The following is a 19,166-nucleotide window of genomic DNA, read 5'->3' as shown; positions in this document are numbered from 1 at the left end:
TAAAGTTAATGCAAATCAAAATCACAATGAGATACTACTTCAGACTTGCTACAATTAAAAACACAAAAACAACCCCCCCTCCAAAAAAAGAAACATTGGTGAGGACACGAGAAACTGAAACCCTTGACCTTGCCAGCGGGAACGTAAAATGGTGAAGCTGCTATGGAACACAGTTTGGTGGTTCCTCAAAAAGTTAAACAGAGAATCACCATGGCACCCAGCAATTCTACTTTTTACGTATATGCCCATAAGAGCAGAAAACAGGTGTTCAGACAAAAACGGTGTACACAAATACTCACAGCAGCACTATTCACAACAGCCGAATGACGGAAATAACCTAAGCGTCCACCAGCTGATGAGCAGATAAACGAAATGTGGTATATTTGCACAGTGGAATACTATTCAGTCTCAAACAGGAACTAAGTACTGATAGATGGCAGAACATGAGTGGACTTTGAACACATTATGTTAAGGGGAAGAAAGCAGACACAAACGATCACATATTGCATAATTCCATTTATATGAAAAATCAATAGACAGAAAGCACATTAGTGGTTGCCAGGGGCTGGAAGGAGGGGAAAATGAGAAGTGACTACTTAAGGGGAACAGGAGGAAACTTCTGGGTGACTAAAATGTTCTATAACTTGATAGTGATAATGGTTGTACATTATAAACATACCATAAAGCCACTGAATTGTACTGTACAATTTAAAATGGTTAATCCTCATATGCATGCAGTTCATTTGGCCTTAGGAATATAACTGAGACATATATTTTAATCTCGACTTTTGTTAAGAAGAGTCAGATGTGTAAAAACAAAAAGCAAATATAACTAAAACAAGGTGAAATAACTTTTTGTAACATACAGAAATGAAAAGAATTTATCACTAGCAGCCCTGATCTATAAGTATTATTAAAAGAAGTAATATGATAGCAGATGGAAGTTTATATCTACACAAAGGAATAAAGAATATCAAGCATGGCAACTATTTGATTAAATATAATAGCTTTTCCTCATATTATTATATGTCTTTAAAAGATAATCAAATGTTTAAAGTAAATATAAGTGGCAATGCAGTGTGAGTTTTATACAAGTGTAAGTAAAATAGATCACAGCAGGAGCACAAAGATTGGAAGGGATACATGGAAGGGTACTACTATAACGATTTTATGCTAATATAAAGTGGCAAAGTACCACATGGAACTAGATGGTGATAACTTAAAGATCTAAATGTAAACACACACACACACACACTTTAAAGCAACCTCAGTAATAACAAAAGGTTATAGCCAATAAGCCAACAATGAGATAAATGGTATGATAAAATATTTAATTAATCCAAAAGGAGGCAGGGAAAAAAAGGAGAGACAGGATAAATAAAAAACAAGGAGCAAGATAACAGGTTTAAAAATAATCATATCACTAAACATATTAAAATGTACATGTTCTGAAAACCTCAATTAAAAGTCTTATTTTGTCAGATGAGTAAAAAAGCATTTTGTATCTAGTATATGTTCATTGTAAGACAATTAGGCATGAACAGGTTAAAAGTTGAAGAAATGAAGGAAAAACATACCAAGTTAAACTAGTCAAAAGATGAGAAACTTTTACATTAAAAATTAAAAAAAAAATCCCTAAAACCTAACACCCCGCACCCCCAAACCGACAAAAAACACTACTAAGAGGAATTTAACATCTAAATAAATGGAAAGATATACTGGATTCATGGATCAGAATATTCAATAGATTCTCCTCATTTCATTCACAGATTCCATGCAATCTCAATCAAAGTCACAGCCAGGTTTTGTTGTTGTTGATGTTGTAGAAATGGTTCTAGAATTCATATGGAAATACAAAAGACAGGGGATGACCAAAAAGCTTTGAACTTGAACAGAAATGGAGAACCAGCACTATCTAATTTCAAGACATGATCCGGCTGCCGTAATCAAGATGGTGTGATACTGACATAAAGACAAGGAGACCAAGGGCACGGAACAGAGTCCGAAACAGACTCTCACATACATGACAAAACAGTGTTTGACAAGGGCCTTTCAACACATGATACTAGAACAATGGTGTTTCAACATGCAAACGAATGAATTTCAACCTGTATCTTGATATGTGTGCAAAAGTTAACTAAAAATGGATTGTAGACTGAAAACTATGAAAGATCTGGAGGGACACATAAACAAAAACCCTGTGACACAGGGTTAAAAAAGATATTCTAGATACAACACCCAAGACATAACCCATAAAAGAATGAACTGATAAATTGGACTTGGTAAAAAATCCTGACTTCAGAAAACATTATTAAGAGATGACAACACAGACCAGACTGGGAGAAAATATTTGCAAATCACATATCTGCTAAGAGACTTGTATCTAAAATGTATAAATAATGTTCAAAACTCAATAATAAGAAAAACAACGTGATAAAATGTCAGAAAACTTGAACACTTCTCCCAATAAGAAAAACAGAAGGCAAAGAACATGAAAAGATGCTCAACATCATGAATCATTAAGGAAATGAGAATTAAAACCACAAGACACTCTTACAGATTCATTAGAATGGCTAAGATGAAAAAGACTGACTAGGTCAAGTTTTTACAAGGATGTAGAGAACCTAAAACTTTCATAGGCTGATGGTGGAAATGTAAAATGCTACAAACATTTGGTAAACAGTTTGGAAGTTTCTTAAAACATTAAAGAGACACTCAATATATAGTCCAGTTATTATTCCAAGGTAATTTACCCAAGAGAAACAAAAGCATATATTCACACAAAGACTTGTACTGGATGATCATATCAGCTTTATTTATAATAAGTAAAACTGGAAACCACCCAAATGTCCATCAATAGGTGAATGGATGAAGACCTGTATATCTAATCCAAAAGTATCTGGAAACAAATGAAAATGAACACAAAACAACACAAAACCTGTGGGACACAGTGAAAGCAGTTCAGAGAGGGATGTTCATAGCATTACAAGGTTACCTAAGAAGACAAAAAAATCTCAAATAAACAACCCAACACACATCTAAAAGAACTAGAGTAACAACAACAAACTAGGCCCAGAGTGAGCAGAAGGAAGGAAATAATCAAGATCAGAGCAGATTTAAATGACATAGAAACTAAAGGAACAGTTCAAAAAATCAGTAAATCCAGCAGCTGGGTCTCTGGAAAGAGAAATGAAATTGACAAACCTTTAACCAGACTCACCGAGAAAAAAGATAAAGGACCCCAAAAAATAAAATCAGAAAAAAAAAGAGAAGAAATAACAACTGACATCACAGAAATACAAATGATTGTAAGAAATTATTATGAACAACTATACATCAAGAAATAGGACAACCTGGGCAAAACAGATCAATTTCCAGAAATACACAATCTTCCAAAACTGAATCAGGAAGAAATAGAAAACCCGAATAGACCAATAACAACTAGCAAAATTGAAACACTAATAAAAAAAACTCCCAGCAAACCAAAGCCCTGGGCCAGACAGTTTCACAGGTGAATTTTACTGAACATTCAAAGAACTTACACTATCCTCAAACTATTCCAGAATATTCGAGAAGAGGAAAGACTCCCAAACTCTTTTTATGAGGCCATCCTAATTCCAAAACCAGGTAAAGACCCATTAAAGAAAGAAAATTATAGGTCATTATATCTGATAAACACAGATGCTAAAATCTTCTACAAAATATTAGCAAACAAGATCCAACAATACAATAAAGAGATTATACACCATGATCAGGTGAGGTTTATTCCAGGGATACAAGGATGATATAATATTCACAAATCAATAAACATGATACATCACATAATTAAAATGAAAGACAAAAATCATATGATCCTTTCAATAGATGCAGAAAAAGCCCTTGTTAAAATCCAGCCCATTTTAACCCATAAATGGGTCCATTTATGACAAAAACACTCAGCAAAGTGGGACTAGACGGAGCACACCTCAACATATTAAAGGCCATACACGAAAAACCTACTGCCAACATCATACTCAGTGGGCAAAAACTATAATCATTTCCCTTAAGATAGGGAATGAGATGAGGGTATCCACTTTCACCACGCTCGTTCAACATATATAAAAAGCATATAATAATTCCATATATATAAGTTTAGGAAATGTAAACACATCTAACAGTGACGAAATAGAAATCAGTGGTTATGTGGAGATCAGGCTGGGGGTGTGCGGCAGGGACGTTAGGGTGGAGAGAGTCAAAGGAGCACAAAGAAACTTTGGGAAAAATGTGCGTGCGCCTCGTCTTCCTTTTGGTGAACTTTTCATGGGTACACATACATGTGTCAAAACTTAGCATACCATACACTTTAAATATATGCAATTTAGTGTATGCCTATTATGCCTCAATAAAGCTGCTATAAAAGAAATATTTGTTTTCATTTTGAGTGCTTTTTAGCAATTTCATTTTGGCTATTCATTTATGTATAATCTCAGACATATTCTGAATACCATATAACAATAGCAATTCTAACAATTCTTAAGTTTCACCTGTGTTTTATTCTCAAAAACTCTGAGCTGGTTTATTTATCTAACCTGTTCAAGAAATACAGATCCCGAGAGAATTTCTTTCTTGTTTTATTCACCATGTATATCAGGAATAGTCTATTGTTATAGAAGCAATCTAATACAGGCACACCTCAGAGATATTGCAAGTGCAGTTCCAGACCACCACAATAAAACAATTATTGCAATAAAGCAAGTTGCACATTTGTTTTTGGTTTTCTAGTACATATAAAAGTTGTGTTTACATTATACTGTACTCCTTTGCTAAAAAATGCTAACCATCATCTGAGCCTTCAATGAGCCATGATCCTTTTGCTGGTGGAGGGTCTTGCCTCAGCGTTGGTGGCTGCTGACTCCTCCAGGTTGTGGGAGCTGAAGGCTGGGGTAGCTGTGACAATTTCTTAAAATAAGACAACAATGAAGGTTGCTGCATCTATGAACTAATCTTTCCTTTCATAAGTGATTTCTCTATGGCATCCAATGCTGCTTGATGGCATTTTACACACAGAGGAACTTTCAAAATTGGAGTCAATTCTTTCAGACTCTGTTGCTTCTTTATCAACTAAGTTTATGTAATATTTTCAGTCCTTTCTTGTCGTTTCAACAATATTCATAGCATCTTCAGCAGAAGTAGAGTCCATTTCAAAATGTCAAATTACAACTAAACTAGAGAACTACCATCATTCAGAACCACCTGAATTCGACCTGAATGGAAGTGCTACAACTAGGGAATTAAAGAAGAACCACCTCAAGACTGGTAGGAGGGGCAGAGACACAGAACAGGCTGGTCCCACATCCATGTGTGGTGGGTAAAAACTGGGACGGATATTTCAGGAACAAAGAGTTCCAGGTCCACACCAGGACCCCCAGCCCAACGTTCCAGTGCCAGGGGGAGAAGTTCCCATAACTTCTGGCTGTAAAAACCAGTGAGGATTGAGGCTGAGGAACATGGAGACTTCTAGAGTTCCAGGCAATCCTCTTAAAGGACCTACACATAGACTTACCCCAACTCACTCCCTCTGAGCTCTAGCTTGGGCAGCAGCTTGAAAGGCACCAGAGACATGTGGGAAGGGACTGAACTGTCGAGCAGCATGGTGAGAGCAGGAGGGACAGCTTTCTCCCAGACAGAAGTGCTAGCAGGGGCCATTGTTCCTTTGATGAGCCCTCCCACCACAGAGCTCACATGCGAATGCCATATTAGAGACTCCATCAACCTGGCTCACCCTGTTCACTCCACCCTGGTGATTCCCTGAAGCCCTTCCCCAGCCAATTTTCAGGCCCACCTGAAAGCCACTGTTTGCAGTGGCTTTTCCATATTGATGGCTTGACTTGGCTCACGATTTAGATTTTTAAAAATTCTCTCAAAAAAGCAGCATCTGGCCTCCACGTATGCACTAGCTCTGGCTAAGTGACCCTGCACCCTACACTAGCAGCAGCCAGCCTTGATTCACAGCTTGTCCTTACCTGGGCATCTCCAAGCCCAGCACAAGCAGCAGCCATTGGCAGATCACTTAGTAGCTTATGCCAGGTGGCCCTGGGCAGATCACAAGTGGTGCCTGATTTTGGCCTGTATCTCCCAGGAGGTCCAGAGCCAGCATACCCAGTGGAGAGCTTCAGACCACATTGAAGCACCACCACACAACCACCTCTGCGAAGCGAAAGTGACAGACTTAAGGGGCAGACTCAATAGGCACCAGAGCCCTGGTAAAGTAAGCTCTGCTCTTTCGGGTATACCCCTGCACAGCTGATCCTCCATGGTGGTTGGAGGTGGGCGGTCAGTGGTCACAGCCAGTTCCTGCAGCTGATTGGCCTGGGTAAATCCCTCCCAAAGAGATGCCAACAGCAATCAAGGCTCAACCACAACAGAAGGGTATACAGCCCACAAAGGGAGGGGATGTACACTTCGAGTGCCCAGCCTGGGCAATCAGGAAAGCTGTGTCACTGGACCCTACAGAACACCTACTACATTAGGCAACTCTACCAAGCCAGTGAGATGTAGCAGCTCTACCTAATACAAAGAAACAAACACAGGAAGGCTGCAAAAGTGAGAAGACAAAGAAACAGGTCCCAAATGATAGAACAGAACAAAATTCCAGGAAAAGAACTTAACAGAATTGAGACCAGCAATCTACTAGATTCAGAGTTCAAAATACTGGTTATAAGGATGCTCATTGAATTTAGTGAAAACCTCAACAACATAATAAATAAGCAGCCACAAATAAAGGATACAGTTATTGAAATGAAGATTAACTAACTTACAGGTAATCAACAGTATGGCGAATGAAGCCAAGAATCAAGTCAGCAATTTGGAATATAAGGAAGCAAAAAACACCCAAGCAGAACAGCAAGAAAAAAAAGAATCCCCCCCAAAATGATGAGAGTATAAGGAGCCTCTGGGACAATTTCAAGTGTACCACCACTTGCATCATAGGTGTGCCAGGAGAAGAGAGAAAGAAATTCAAAACGTATTTGAAAAAATGACAGAAAACTCCCTAACCTGGTGAAGGAAAGAGACATATAAGTGCAGGAAGCACAGAAAGTCCCAAATAAGATGAACCCAAAGATATCCACACCAAAGTACATCATAATTAAAATGCCAAAGGGTAAATACAAAGACTCTTAAAAACAGCAAGAGAGAAGCCATTGGTTACCTACAAGGGAGCTCCCATAAGACTGTCAGCTGATTTCTCAACAGAAACTTTGTAGGCCAGAAGGAATTGGCAAGAAATATTGAAAGTGATGAAAAGCAAGGACCTACAATCAACATTATTCTAACCACCAAAGCTATCATTTAGAATCAAAGGTAAGATAAAGCGCTTCATAGACAAGAAAAAGATAAAAGATTTTATTACCACTAAACAGTATTATATGCAATGTTAAAGGGTATTCCTTGAGAAGAAATCAAAGATAAAAATATGAACAATAAAATGGCAACAAATACAAATCTATCAACAATTAAATCTAAAAACCAAAATATATGAACCAGAAGAACAGAAAAAGAATCATAGATACAGAGAGCATTTTGTCAACTGACAGATGGGAGGTGGATTAGGGGGATGGGCAAAAAATGATAAGGGATTACGAAGTATATACTGGTTGTTACAGAATAGTCATGGGGATGTAAAGTACCGCCTAGGAAGTATAGTCAATAATAGTTTTATCACAGTGTATGGTATGAGATGGTTATGAGATTTATCGGAATAATGACTTAGTTATATAATGTCTAATCACTGGGGTGTACATTTGAAACTAATGTAGTAATGTATGTCAACTGTACTGGAAAATAAAAAGTGATTAAAGAGTACAGTCCATCTCCAGAAACTACTTTCCTTGCTCATCCAAAAGGAGCAATACTTGTGGCGTTGGTGGTATAGTGGTGAGCATAGCTGCCTTCCAGAAGGAGCAATACCTCATCTCTTCAAGTCTTGTCATGAGATTGCAGCAATCTACTCACATCTTTAGGTGCCACTTCTAATTCTAGTTTTCCTGCTTTTCCCACCACATTAGCAGTTATTTCCTCCACTGACATCTTGGAATCCCTCAAAGTCATTCATGAGAGTTGGAATCCGCTTCTTCCAAACTGCAGTAATATTGATATTTTGACCTCTTCCCATGAATCACGGATGTTCTTAATGGAATCTAGAATGGTAAATCCTTTCCCAAAGGTTTTCAATGTACTTTGCCCATGTCCATCAGAGGAAACACTAGCTATGGCAGTTAAAGCCTTATGAGAAGTATTTCTTAAATAATAAGACCTGAAAGTCAAAATTACTCCCTGCAGAGTGGATATTGTGTTCACAGGCATGAATACAACAATGATCTAATTGTGTACACCTCTGTCAGAGCTCTTAGCTGTCTAGATACATTGTCAATAGCAGTAATATTTTGAAAGAAATCTTTTTTCTTGAGCAGTAAGTCTCAACAGCGGGCTTAAAACACTGGACTTAAACCATGTAGTAAACAGACATGCTGTTATCCAGGCTTTGATGTTCCATTTATAAAACACAGACAGAGGAGACTTCGCATAATTATTAAGGGTCCTAGTATTTCTAGAATGGTAAATGAGCACTGGCTTCATCTCAAAGTCTCCAGCTGCATTAGCTCCTGTCCTTTAGTCAGCCTGTCCTTTGAAGCTAGCCATTGACTTCTTCCTAGCCATGAACATCCTAGATGGCTGTTTCAATTTTAGTATAACCACAGTTATTAATTATCTCGGATAGATCTTCTGGATAATTTATGAGGTCTGTCCAGAAAGTATCCAGCCACATTATAAGAAAAATAGAGACATTTATTGATGAATATAGAGAAAACGTACACAGGGTAATGATGCCTCAGTCCCCTTCAAAGTAGGCACCTTGGGACCTCACAGAGTTCTCCAAATTACCGTCGGCTGCCGCATCATATTTTCCTGAATCTCGCTGATGGTCTGAAATCTCTTGCCCTTCAAAGGTGATTTTAGTTTTGCGAAAAGCCAGAAGTCACAGGGTGCTAAGTCTGAGTTGTAGGGTGGCTGAGTCACCTGGGTGATTTGATGTTTTGCCAAAAAAACACTTGCACGAGATGTGATGTATGAGTGAGCACATTGTTGTGATGAAACTGCCTATCATCAGTTGCCCAGAGCTGTGGCCTTCTGAATCATCCAAATAGTTTCTGTGGGAGAATGTTCAAGCTTAATACAAAAATGTGATGCTGATTCATTGCTCTATTCACTCAGTCATTTTGAACATGATGGCCACACAGTACACATGCTCACTCAATAGCATCTACCACCCCCACTGACTAGTACAGTGAAGTCATCATTGTTCACACATGAGCATTCCAGTCCACTCTCCTTGGCTGCCAGGTTACTCAATGTTACGCAAACCATTCTTGTTACACTAACATGTTGCACTTTTGCTGGACAGACCTCGTACTCTAGCTTCTATATCAGCACTTGCTTGTTAAGATGTCTTCTTTCCTTAAACCTCATGAAGCAACCTTCGTAGCTTCAAATTTTTCTTCTGCAGCTTCCTTATGTCTCTCAGCTCTCACAAAATTCAAGAGAATTAGGGCTTTGGTTTAAGGCAATATTGCAGCTGCTTTGATCTATTGAAAGCACTAAAATTTTATCCATATCCACAGTGAGGCAGTTTCACTGTCTTATCATTTGTTCACTGAGTGCACTTTTAATTTCCTTCAAGAACTTTTCCTTTGGATTTACAACGTGGCTAACTTTTTGGCACAAGAGGCCTGGCTTCCAGTCCAGCTTTCTTGGCTTATGATATTCCTTCCTGAGTAAGCTTAATTATTGCTAGGTTTTGACTGAAATTGAGAAACTCGTGATTTTTCCTTTCTTTCAAACATTTAGAGGCCATTGTAGGATTATTAATAGGCCAAATTTCAATATTGTAGTGTCTCAGGGAACTGGAAGGCCCCAAGGATATAAGGGAATGGCCAGTCGGTGGAGCAGTCAGAACACACATGATTATCAGTTAGGGTGTGATTCACGGAGCTCCAAAACAATTACAATAGTGACATCAAAGGCCACTGATCACCAATCACCGTTACAAATACAACAACAATAAAAAAAGTTCAAACGTCACCAGAATGTGACACAAAGTGAGCAAATGCTGTTGAAAAAAATGGTACCAATAGGTTTGCTCAATGCAGATGTCACAAGCCTTCGATTTGTGCAAAACACAATATCTGTGAAGCGCAAAGGCAAAATGCGATAAAAGGAACTATGTCTGTTACATAATTTCTGTGGGCTAGAAGAGAGCAAAATACATGGAATATTTCAAATCCTAACACTTTATTTTCAATCTTAAGGGAAATTATACACTCAGTATAAACCTTTTAATATAGGTTTACAGATTCTTTTTCCATATGTCTTACAAAAAATTTAAAATATACACAAAAGTATACAACTGAATAATGAGCTATAGGTATCCCTCACCCAGCTTTGAACATTATCCACATTTTGAGTTTTTTGTTCTACCTATTGAGCCCTCTCCCCCTGTTCCTTATGGACTATCTTTTTTAAAGATTTTATTTATTTATCTTTAGAGGGGAAGGAGAGAGGGAGAGAAATATCAACGTATGGTTGCCTCTCGTGCGTCCCCTGCTGGGAACTGGCCTGTAACCTGGGCATGTGCCCTGACTGGGAACTGAACCGTGATCCTTTGGTTTGCAGGCCCGTGCTCAATCCACTGAGCTATGCCAGCCAGGGCCCTTATGGACTATTTTAAAGGAATTGCACATGCCATAGCATTTCATATCACAAGTATTTCAATATTTAAGTCTTTTTCTCAATATCAGATAACAGTTTTTAAAAAAATGCTTCGTGCAAAGTTAATTATCATTACAATTTAATTTAATTCCTTAATTTAATTTCCTGTAATTTCCCCTTATAATTTGTGTAGGAGTGTGTACCCATTTAGTAATTACTATTTAAACTAACTGAAGTGCTTCAAGGTGGGTTTAAAAAAATTTTTTTTTAGCTCAACTATCTCATTTTATTTTTTTACTGTATTTTTTCCATTACCATTTAGCCTCCTTATACTCTCTCCCCCTTGCAATCACCACACTGTTGTCCATGTTCATGAGTCTTTTTTACTTTTTGCTTGATGCTCACTTGAGGGCAATTTTTCACTGCTTTCAGAGCGAAGGAAGGATGAGAGGGAGAGAAACCGCAATTGGTTGTCTTCTGTATGCTCCAGGATGGGAATTGTTTTGCACCTGGACTGAGATTGGACCTGCAACCCAGGTATGTGCATTCCCCACAGTGGGAATTGAACCCACAAGCATTCGGCATGGGAATGACTGTGAGCCAATCAACTGAGCCACACTGGCCAGGGCCAAGACAGTTTTTTAAAAAAGTAATATACTGACACAATACAAGTTTATATGAATCTTAGTATTTGATTTTTTAAGAAATATTTGGTAGGTTATTCAGAAATTAAAATAAGGACAAGGGATCTACAATGTATTAGCAACCAGAAGTTCACTTGCTATTTTAGTTATTTATGTGTATAGCCTTCCACAGTTTCACCCTGTGGGGTGCTGCAGCTGGTTTGGAGTTTTTAAGAGCTGACTGGTAAATTTTTAGGAATTTTGTGAGCTGGTTGTTAAATACCACCATTGTTAAAACTTTATTTAGATTTAAAATAAAATCTGTTTTATTGAAAAAGAAACAAATACTGAAAAATCCATCAACTTTTAGTTATTTTACTACAGTTTACTATTATCTCCGCTCTCGTGCTTACAGGTGTCCACTGTGTTTTTATGGTGGAAGCCCTATGCAATGGTGTGCCCGAGAACCTTGCTCTACTTCATGCTCCCGAGCACGATGCTGGCAGCCTGAACTTAGGCGTGGTTGGAATATTTTTCCCACAGAAGCAAATGCTACAAATCAGAGCTATCCCTCACACCCCTGCCTGGAAGGCTGGTTGTTCACCTTTGCCAGCACAACTCTGCTTCCATCCTGAGCACTAATTATGCGTCAGGCACTGCAGTATTATCAAAGATTTCCTCTCTTCTTAAATTTGAGCATAAAGTTCCTCCTAATGCTCTAATATGAACAGCACATTAATAGAGGGCAGTATAAAGACAAATGTGAAAGGCAGGTCCTTAAGAAAACAGATGAAGAATATATGGTATGTATTGATACTTTTTAATATATGACTTTAAAAGGAAGGCTAGGGAAGTGGCATTTATGGTTCTAATTATTTTATTATTTGAATTTCAGCAGTACAGAACAATGTTAATTGGATGTTGACTGAAGTAATAAGAGGATTGAACATACTATGTAAAACCTATATACAAGCCTTGAACAACAAGGGTTTGATGTGCGGGTTCACTTGCATGCAATTTTTTTCAGTGAACATACAGTGAGCCCTCCTTATCCCCGAGTTCCATATCCCTGGATTTCCCATCCCCACTTGGAAATCTGCAGTTCCAAGGGGCAACTGCCCGTGCTGTTCTATGCCCTTTCATATAGGGGACTTGAACAGCTGTGGATTTGGGTGTGTGTGTGGGGGGTTCACGGGGTCCTGTAACCAATTTCTAGCAGTTACTGAGGGACAACTATCTACAGTAAAGTTTTTTGGGGGGGTCAAAAGTTACGCGGGGATTTCCCACTGTGAGAAGGGGGGTGTCTGCATTCCTAACCCCTACTGTTCAAGGTTCAAGGGTACATTATTAAATAATACAATATAAGGCTAAGAAAAATAAAAATATATAAAAATCTGATTTAAAAATGTTCATAATTTGGGAACTAACTATCATATATCAAAGAATGTGAGAACTTAAGTGTATTCCAAATTAAGTGTGTTTAGTAGATATGATTATTTTTTCATCAAATGAGTCAAAGAGCAAATCTATTGCAACATTTTAAAAATGAGGCTTTAGTTAAAAACTTAAAATGCCACTAAAATTTGTTAAACTTGTTTCGCCAGTTGATGTTCCCAGAAATCAGAGCTTGGTCTGTCTAGCCTGCATTTATATTTAGTCTGGGCATTTAATCTCTCTTTTGATCTTTACTTCGCCATATACTGTAAGTTGTTTCATAAGGCTTTAACATCAAGTTCGTTTCAAAAATTATAAAATCACTTGGTACTACCAAATGGCTTATTTGAAAACTGCTCAGAAAATACACAAAGCAGTTACAAAGAACTAAGATGAACATTGTGATTCATTATATGTGTTTTTTTTAAGTTATTTACCTCTTGTGAAAGCTGTGTTACTTGGTCCTTTTGATGTTCCAGGTCTTTTAAAACCGACGAGTTTTGTTTTTCTAACTGAAGTACTCTTCTTGCTAAGTGGACACTAGGCAAATGAAATAAAAAAATTAATATTAGAAAAGAGGAAAGCTATCTAAAATATTCAAAATGTGTTGTCTGCTTGAAAATTGATCTACTATTTCCTAATAATACTTACATATTAACAGAAAAAATATGTAGCAAAGCGTATTTTCAGATGTCAACAGTAAAGACCAATATTCCAACAATTAGAATTTTGAAAGTGACATTAAAATCTCTGTAATCCCATAACTGCGATATATTGATTAGAACAGTAATGGTTTCTACCCTCGTTACATTATGATGCTTGGTTGAAAAGACCACAAGATAGCAATTTACAGCTTTACTCCATTTTTTACAAAGATTTCCCATTTACGAACAAATCAAGCAATTAGTTGAAACAGTAATAAAGTGCACTTTGAAAAGAATCAGTGTTTACTGCAGACAACACGATGCATTTTCTAATACAAAACAATATTTTTTATTGAAACGATAGGTGGAAAATATACATAAAAAGTGAAAATGTCTATTGTACTGAGTGTAACCTTTAAATTTAGGTTAACTTAAGAATTTAAAATCACATTAAATATGAAATGTCCTAATTCCACTTTAAGAGACAAGATTAAAAACAAACTTCGGCTATAAACTCATTTCTCCTAAGTACTGAGGGGAGAGGCAGTGGCGTAATTCTTTTAAAAACGCCTAGTTATGTTCAGAAGGTATGTTGCTCCAATGCTCTCCCTGCAGTTCCAAACACATACAAATTTCACATGTATCACATTTTCATTTGCTGTGAGTTGACCTGGTGATGCCTCACCTGCAAAATCTCTTGGAATCCAAGAAGACAGGATGTTTTACCACAAAGAGAAGTACAATATTTTCTTTCAAAATAAAACTATAGGACAAAAACAATTCCATTTTCTGACATAAGATAAAGGAATGCAGACAAAACTCTGAAAATAATGTTAAATATCTTCTTATACATCTATTTCTAAGAACTTTTTTTTGTTTTTCCAAACAAAAATGATGAGTTCTGGTAAAAGCTTATAAAGTGCATTAGGTAGCTTCAAATGGCATATGATTTTGCCTTAATGATGATCTGCTGAAGTTAGAGATGGAGAAGACACTGTTTTTTGACAATAATTTTTTACAAAATATATCTTTATTGATGTAAAATTTCATTTATATGTAATTTACATACCATGAAGTCCACCTGTTTAAAGTGTACAACTCAATGGTATTTTGTGTATTTATAGAGCTGTTCAACTATCATTATGACCTCACAATAGAACACTTTTATTAGGCACAAAGATAATCTGTACCCATTAGTGTCATTTCCCATCTTCCCCACCAGGACCTAGGGAACCCCTTTCTGTCCTTACAGATTTTTGTAAGGTGTTTACAGTTTTTGGATAGCCCATTTCCCACCTCCTAATCTAAAAATATACCGAGTTCTCTCAAATTCGAGCCTAAAATAAGATCTCTGCAAATAAAGTAAGTATTAATGGTAACTTTATATTAAGTTTACATTTTAAATCTTTTAATTATATAAAATGTTTGCAAACATCTGTATTTACATCATTAGCTTTGTGTTTTTTAGGTTAACTGAAAAATCTTGACATTATTTTTATATTTTCCTTTTCTCTCATCCCTTCTCATATGGTCGAAATAAGTCTTCTCACATTTCTGTCTCCCACAAAAGTCAGCATTGGGGTCTTTTTGCACATAGTAAGTTCTCAATAAATGCACACTGAAGACAGACCACACTTATATAACGCTCAGCACAGAAAAATGAACACCATCACATGCTATGGCACAGAATCAGTCACAGATTAGATGAAATGTAAGAAAAAGGGATACAAGAAAACAATGAGATGCAAAGGTCATCCATTACCTACATTCTGAAGAAGACAATGACTTGAAAATGTCCAGTTTAAAAATGTAAGGTAGTGCATAGGGTTTGAATGCCTTTTGGTTTGTTTGGAAACTGTGTAATGCTCTTATGCAAATATGGCGTGACACCACTTATCAATGTAAAATACCATGTGACAAACACACAAAATTCAATTAATTCTTTTTTTTTTAAATCCTCACCCCAGGATGTTCTTATCGATTTTAGAGAGAGAAGAGAGAGGGAGAGAGGGAGAAAAACATTGATATGAGAGAGAAACATTGGTTGCCTTTTGTCTTTGCCCTGACTGGGGACCAAACCCACAACCTAGGTATGTGCCCTGACCAGCAATCAAACCAGAGACCTTTCAGTTTTCCATTTACTGGATGATGCTCTAACTAACCGAGCCGCACTGGCCAAGAAGAAATTCTGGGTATACTGGTGCGTAAGTTCTAATGTCAGGGCTACCTCCTTCTACTAAAATTTTCTGTGATTTTAATTAGAGGATTCTGAATGATAAAAACCAACTATAAATACAGAAAGATATCTTAGGGTTTTTTGAATGGGCTCATGAAAGTGTTCTGATTACTAGCATATAGTACTATTTTACTGAGAACAACATTCTAGGAACTGGTGCTGAAGGGAATGATTGTAACTATTATTATGAAAGCTGATGTCATTTACGATGCATAATTAGTATAATAGGAAAGATACTGTGGTACAACTGGTCTCCAATCGATCCACTGATCATATTTTAAAAATTCACTAAGTCATTTATAAGGATAGCAAAACACATCTCATAGAAATATCAGAAATTATTTTAAGTTCTCAGGTTGCTCTAAATGATCCATTTAACCCATGATGTCATAGGGGGAAAAAAGAAAAAAAAAGGAAACAGTAAGAATAAAACATATTGTATTTTTTCTTTAAAAATTATATATTTAAGTATATAGAACCTACAGAAAAAAATCAAGAAGTATAATTTTCATCATTATAATACTTACAATTAAACAAAAATGATAAAAAAGCAAATTAGCAATTTTTCCTTGATCATGAATATCAATGATTGTAGAAAAGCAGGTTGAATTAGAAGAAACATTCATTAATTAACTCAATAAGATATTCATGAGCACTTTCTTTTAACAATCGCTTATTAAATTCCTATAATCTATGCAGGTACTGGGAATATATACTTTGTACCTGCAGGATATAACATTCTACTGAGAAAGTTGGGCAAGTAAAAAAATTACTGCAGTACGCTAAATACCATGAAAGGGCAACAGGAATGAAAACTAATACTGATCAGTCTGGTAAGGAAGCAGAGAAATAGCATCTTGGGTAGAAGAAAAAGTGTAAGTAGAGGAGGATCTGCTGGAGAAAACCGTAAGCAGTATGCTATCAATGGATAAAACATACGGCGTGTAGTGAGGGTTGAAGGTAGAGAGATACAGGCAGGGCTATGTGATGAAAGGCTTTGTATGACAAGCTGAGTTCAAATTCTATCCTTAAGTTGGTTAGGCATGACATGATCGGATCTGCACTTGAAAGAGTCCTCTTTCAATATTGTGGAGGATGTCTCCGAAGGAAGAAGGTGAGCCAATTAGAAGGTTAAGGTCGTAGGTTGGACCAGTGGACTCCAAAAGTAGTTATGTGCAAAATAATCTGTTGGAGTGTGGAAAATATTATTTACATTTATTTTAATATTATACATCTTTAAGTTTTGATTTTCTGTGTAGTTTCACATTATAATGTGTAATGTATTAGTCATATAATAATAAATGCATGTAATCTATAAATAAATATAAATACATGTATATTGGTGGGTGCATGATCAATTTTTTTCCAATGGAGATTCATATCAAAAAGTTTGGAAACCAATGGTGTTGACCAATTTTGTCCAAAAGAAATATAATGTAAGCCACACATGTAATATAAAGTTTTCTAGTAGCTACACTAAAAATAGTACAAAGCCCTTATCTCGCATGATATGAAAAAATTAACTCAGAGTAGATCAAAGACCTAAACAGAAGAGCTAAAACAGAGAAGTAAATCTTCATTAATATACATTTGGCAAAGGATCCACAGATATGGCACCAAAAGCACAAGCAACAAAAGAAAAATTAGATAAACTGAATTGCATCAAAACTAGTTTTGTGCTTCAAAACACACCATCAAGAGAGTGAAAAGGCAACCTGTGGAAGAGGAGAAAATTTGAAATATGTATCTTAATAAGGGTCTTGTCTCGAGAAAAGACAATCAAATTAGAGTATTTACAACAGTGGCTTGCCTATGCAAAGTTCTAAATAATTGCATGCATACAACTTTGTACTTCTCATACTGTGAGTTTCCTAGAGAGTATTATGACTGGGTTAGAACATGCATGAATTACAAATTTTCAAACATTCCTCTTAGAAGACTGAACAAGTTTAAATTCTCATAAACTACTTACAGCATTCCCCAAAGACAGGAATTTTTATTTATTTTGTTCTGACCACACAGGGAGAAGTGAGTCTGCAGACCGTACTTGGAGAACCACGTGGAACGAGGCCCTTGCAGGTGCTCAGCTTCCAACAGTAAACTTGAAACGGTTGTAATACATTTGGATTCAAAATGTCTTCCAAAATGTCTCATTGTGGGGGAAAATGAAGAAGGGGCAAGATCTACTGAGGTGACTTTTGAATTCATTTTTGGTTCTTTTTCAATTATTTTATAAAAATAAAATAAAACTAGAAAAGTTGATAAAACTCAGGGTTCAAACCCCTCAATACATATTAGGTAATTAATATGAAGTGTACCAGAGGTAAGAAAATTCTGGATTTAGATGCTACATTATTTTCTTGTATTTAAACAGTAATTAGCCACTTCGTTGCACAGAAACTTACAATTATTCTCTTAAAACTTTTTAAAAAGTAAAAACTCACCTCTAGTTATAAAACATGAGATCATATGTTCAACAACCATACTAAAATCCACTATCAAATTCACGACTTGAATTTCAATTTAGTGCTACACTACAGACTTTCAGGATTTTAGTCAGGTGGGTGTTTGGCTTTGAAAAGGAACCAAACTTTGAATATGCTGTGTCCCTCAGGCCGGTGCTTCCATAGAGGGAACGGCCCCTGCAGCAACTTGGGATTGCTGGGGGGTCTGGGTGAGGGGAGGGCCGAGAGGAGCCACCGAAGAGGCTTCCCTATACGTTTGTAAAATAAATAACATTGGATCATCTCCCCAACTTCAATAAAATCATCTTGTGACACAGAAGGGTGCTCTTTAATTAGACCGTCAGCCAAGAAAAGTGCTTGCTTACTACCTGGCCCGAAAAACTGAGAGGTACAAATTGCATTTTAGATGCGTCACAACTGGAGTCCTATGTGTGTGGCCCAAGGTGCCACCACACCCGAGGCAAGCCGTTTCCCGTGTGTCATGACTGACCTCCTAAATCTTTACATGTAGCATGTGGTTGTAGTGGGTGATCTGCTGTTATAGGGGGATTCTGTTATAAATGTTCGATATTAGATATGGAAGAGAGGAGGGGGAGTTTAGTGTAACTGAAATTCAAAGCAAGACAGGAAGAACTGTAATTAGAGTGCATGTCTTTTTAAATACAATGCATATAAAACAAAGACAAATCCTTTCCACATTCTTTATGAGTACCTATGTATACAGCCTGGGAAGATGACTCTTGCTAAAGGTTATGTATTTATCTTTTTGCACAGAACACCCTGAACTCAAGAAAGCACTGCTTTTACATGCTATCTACTGAGATGCTCAAGTAGGTATAACACACAATTCTTCTTTGTAATTCTATGAATTGCCATGTGATCTTCACCTGTAAAGATTACAATTCACATCAACTGAAACTAATACAACAGAGCATGGTTTTGTATTTAAATGTTAAACCAAAATTTCACCAGTTACCTGGTACAATTATTCGGTGAAGAGTTGTATCTTTGCTCTCTC

General features: G+C 36.8%; 1 protein-coding gene across 2 annotated transcripts in view; it reads right to left on the bottom strand.

Annotated features, from left to right (window-relative positions):
- The window catches only part of PIBF1 (progesterone immunomodulatory binding factor 1), a 178,698-nt gene that overhangs the window by 50,614 nt on the left and 108,918 nt on the right, over positions 1 to 19,166 (bottom strand). For both annotated transcript variants that reach the window (XM_037153253.2, XM_053665641.1), the window contains one exon: positions 13,241 to 13,343. In XM_037153253.2, coding sequence (XP_037009148.2) covers positions 13,241 to 13,343 — 103 coding nt within the window. The remainder of the gene's footprint in view (positions 1 to 13,240; positions 13,344 to 19,166) is intronic.

This window comes from Artibeus jamaicensis, unplaced genomic scaffold (assembly GCF_021234435.1).
Source record: "Artibeus jamaicensis isolate MK-2021 breed Jamaican fruit bat unplaced genomic scaffold, CSHL_Jam_final contig_415, whole genome shotgun sequence".
NCBI classification, from domain to species: domain Eukaryota; kingdom Metazoa; phylum Chordata; class Mammalia; order Chiroptera; family Phyllostomidae; genus Artibeus; species Artibeus jamaicensis.
Note: the sequence above shows the minus strand (reverse complement) of the source record. Positions and strands in the feature narration are given on the sequence as shown.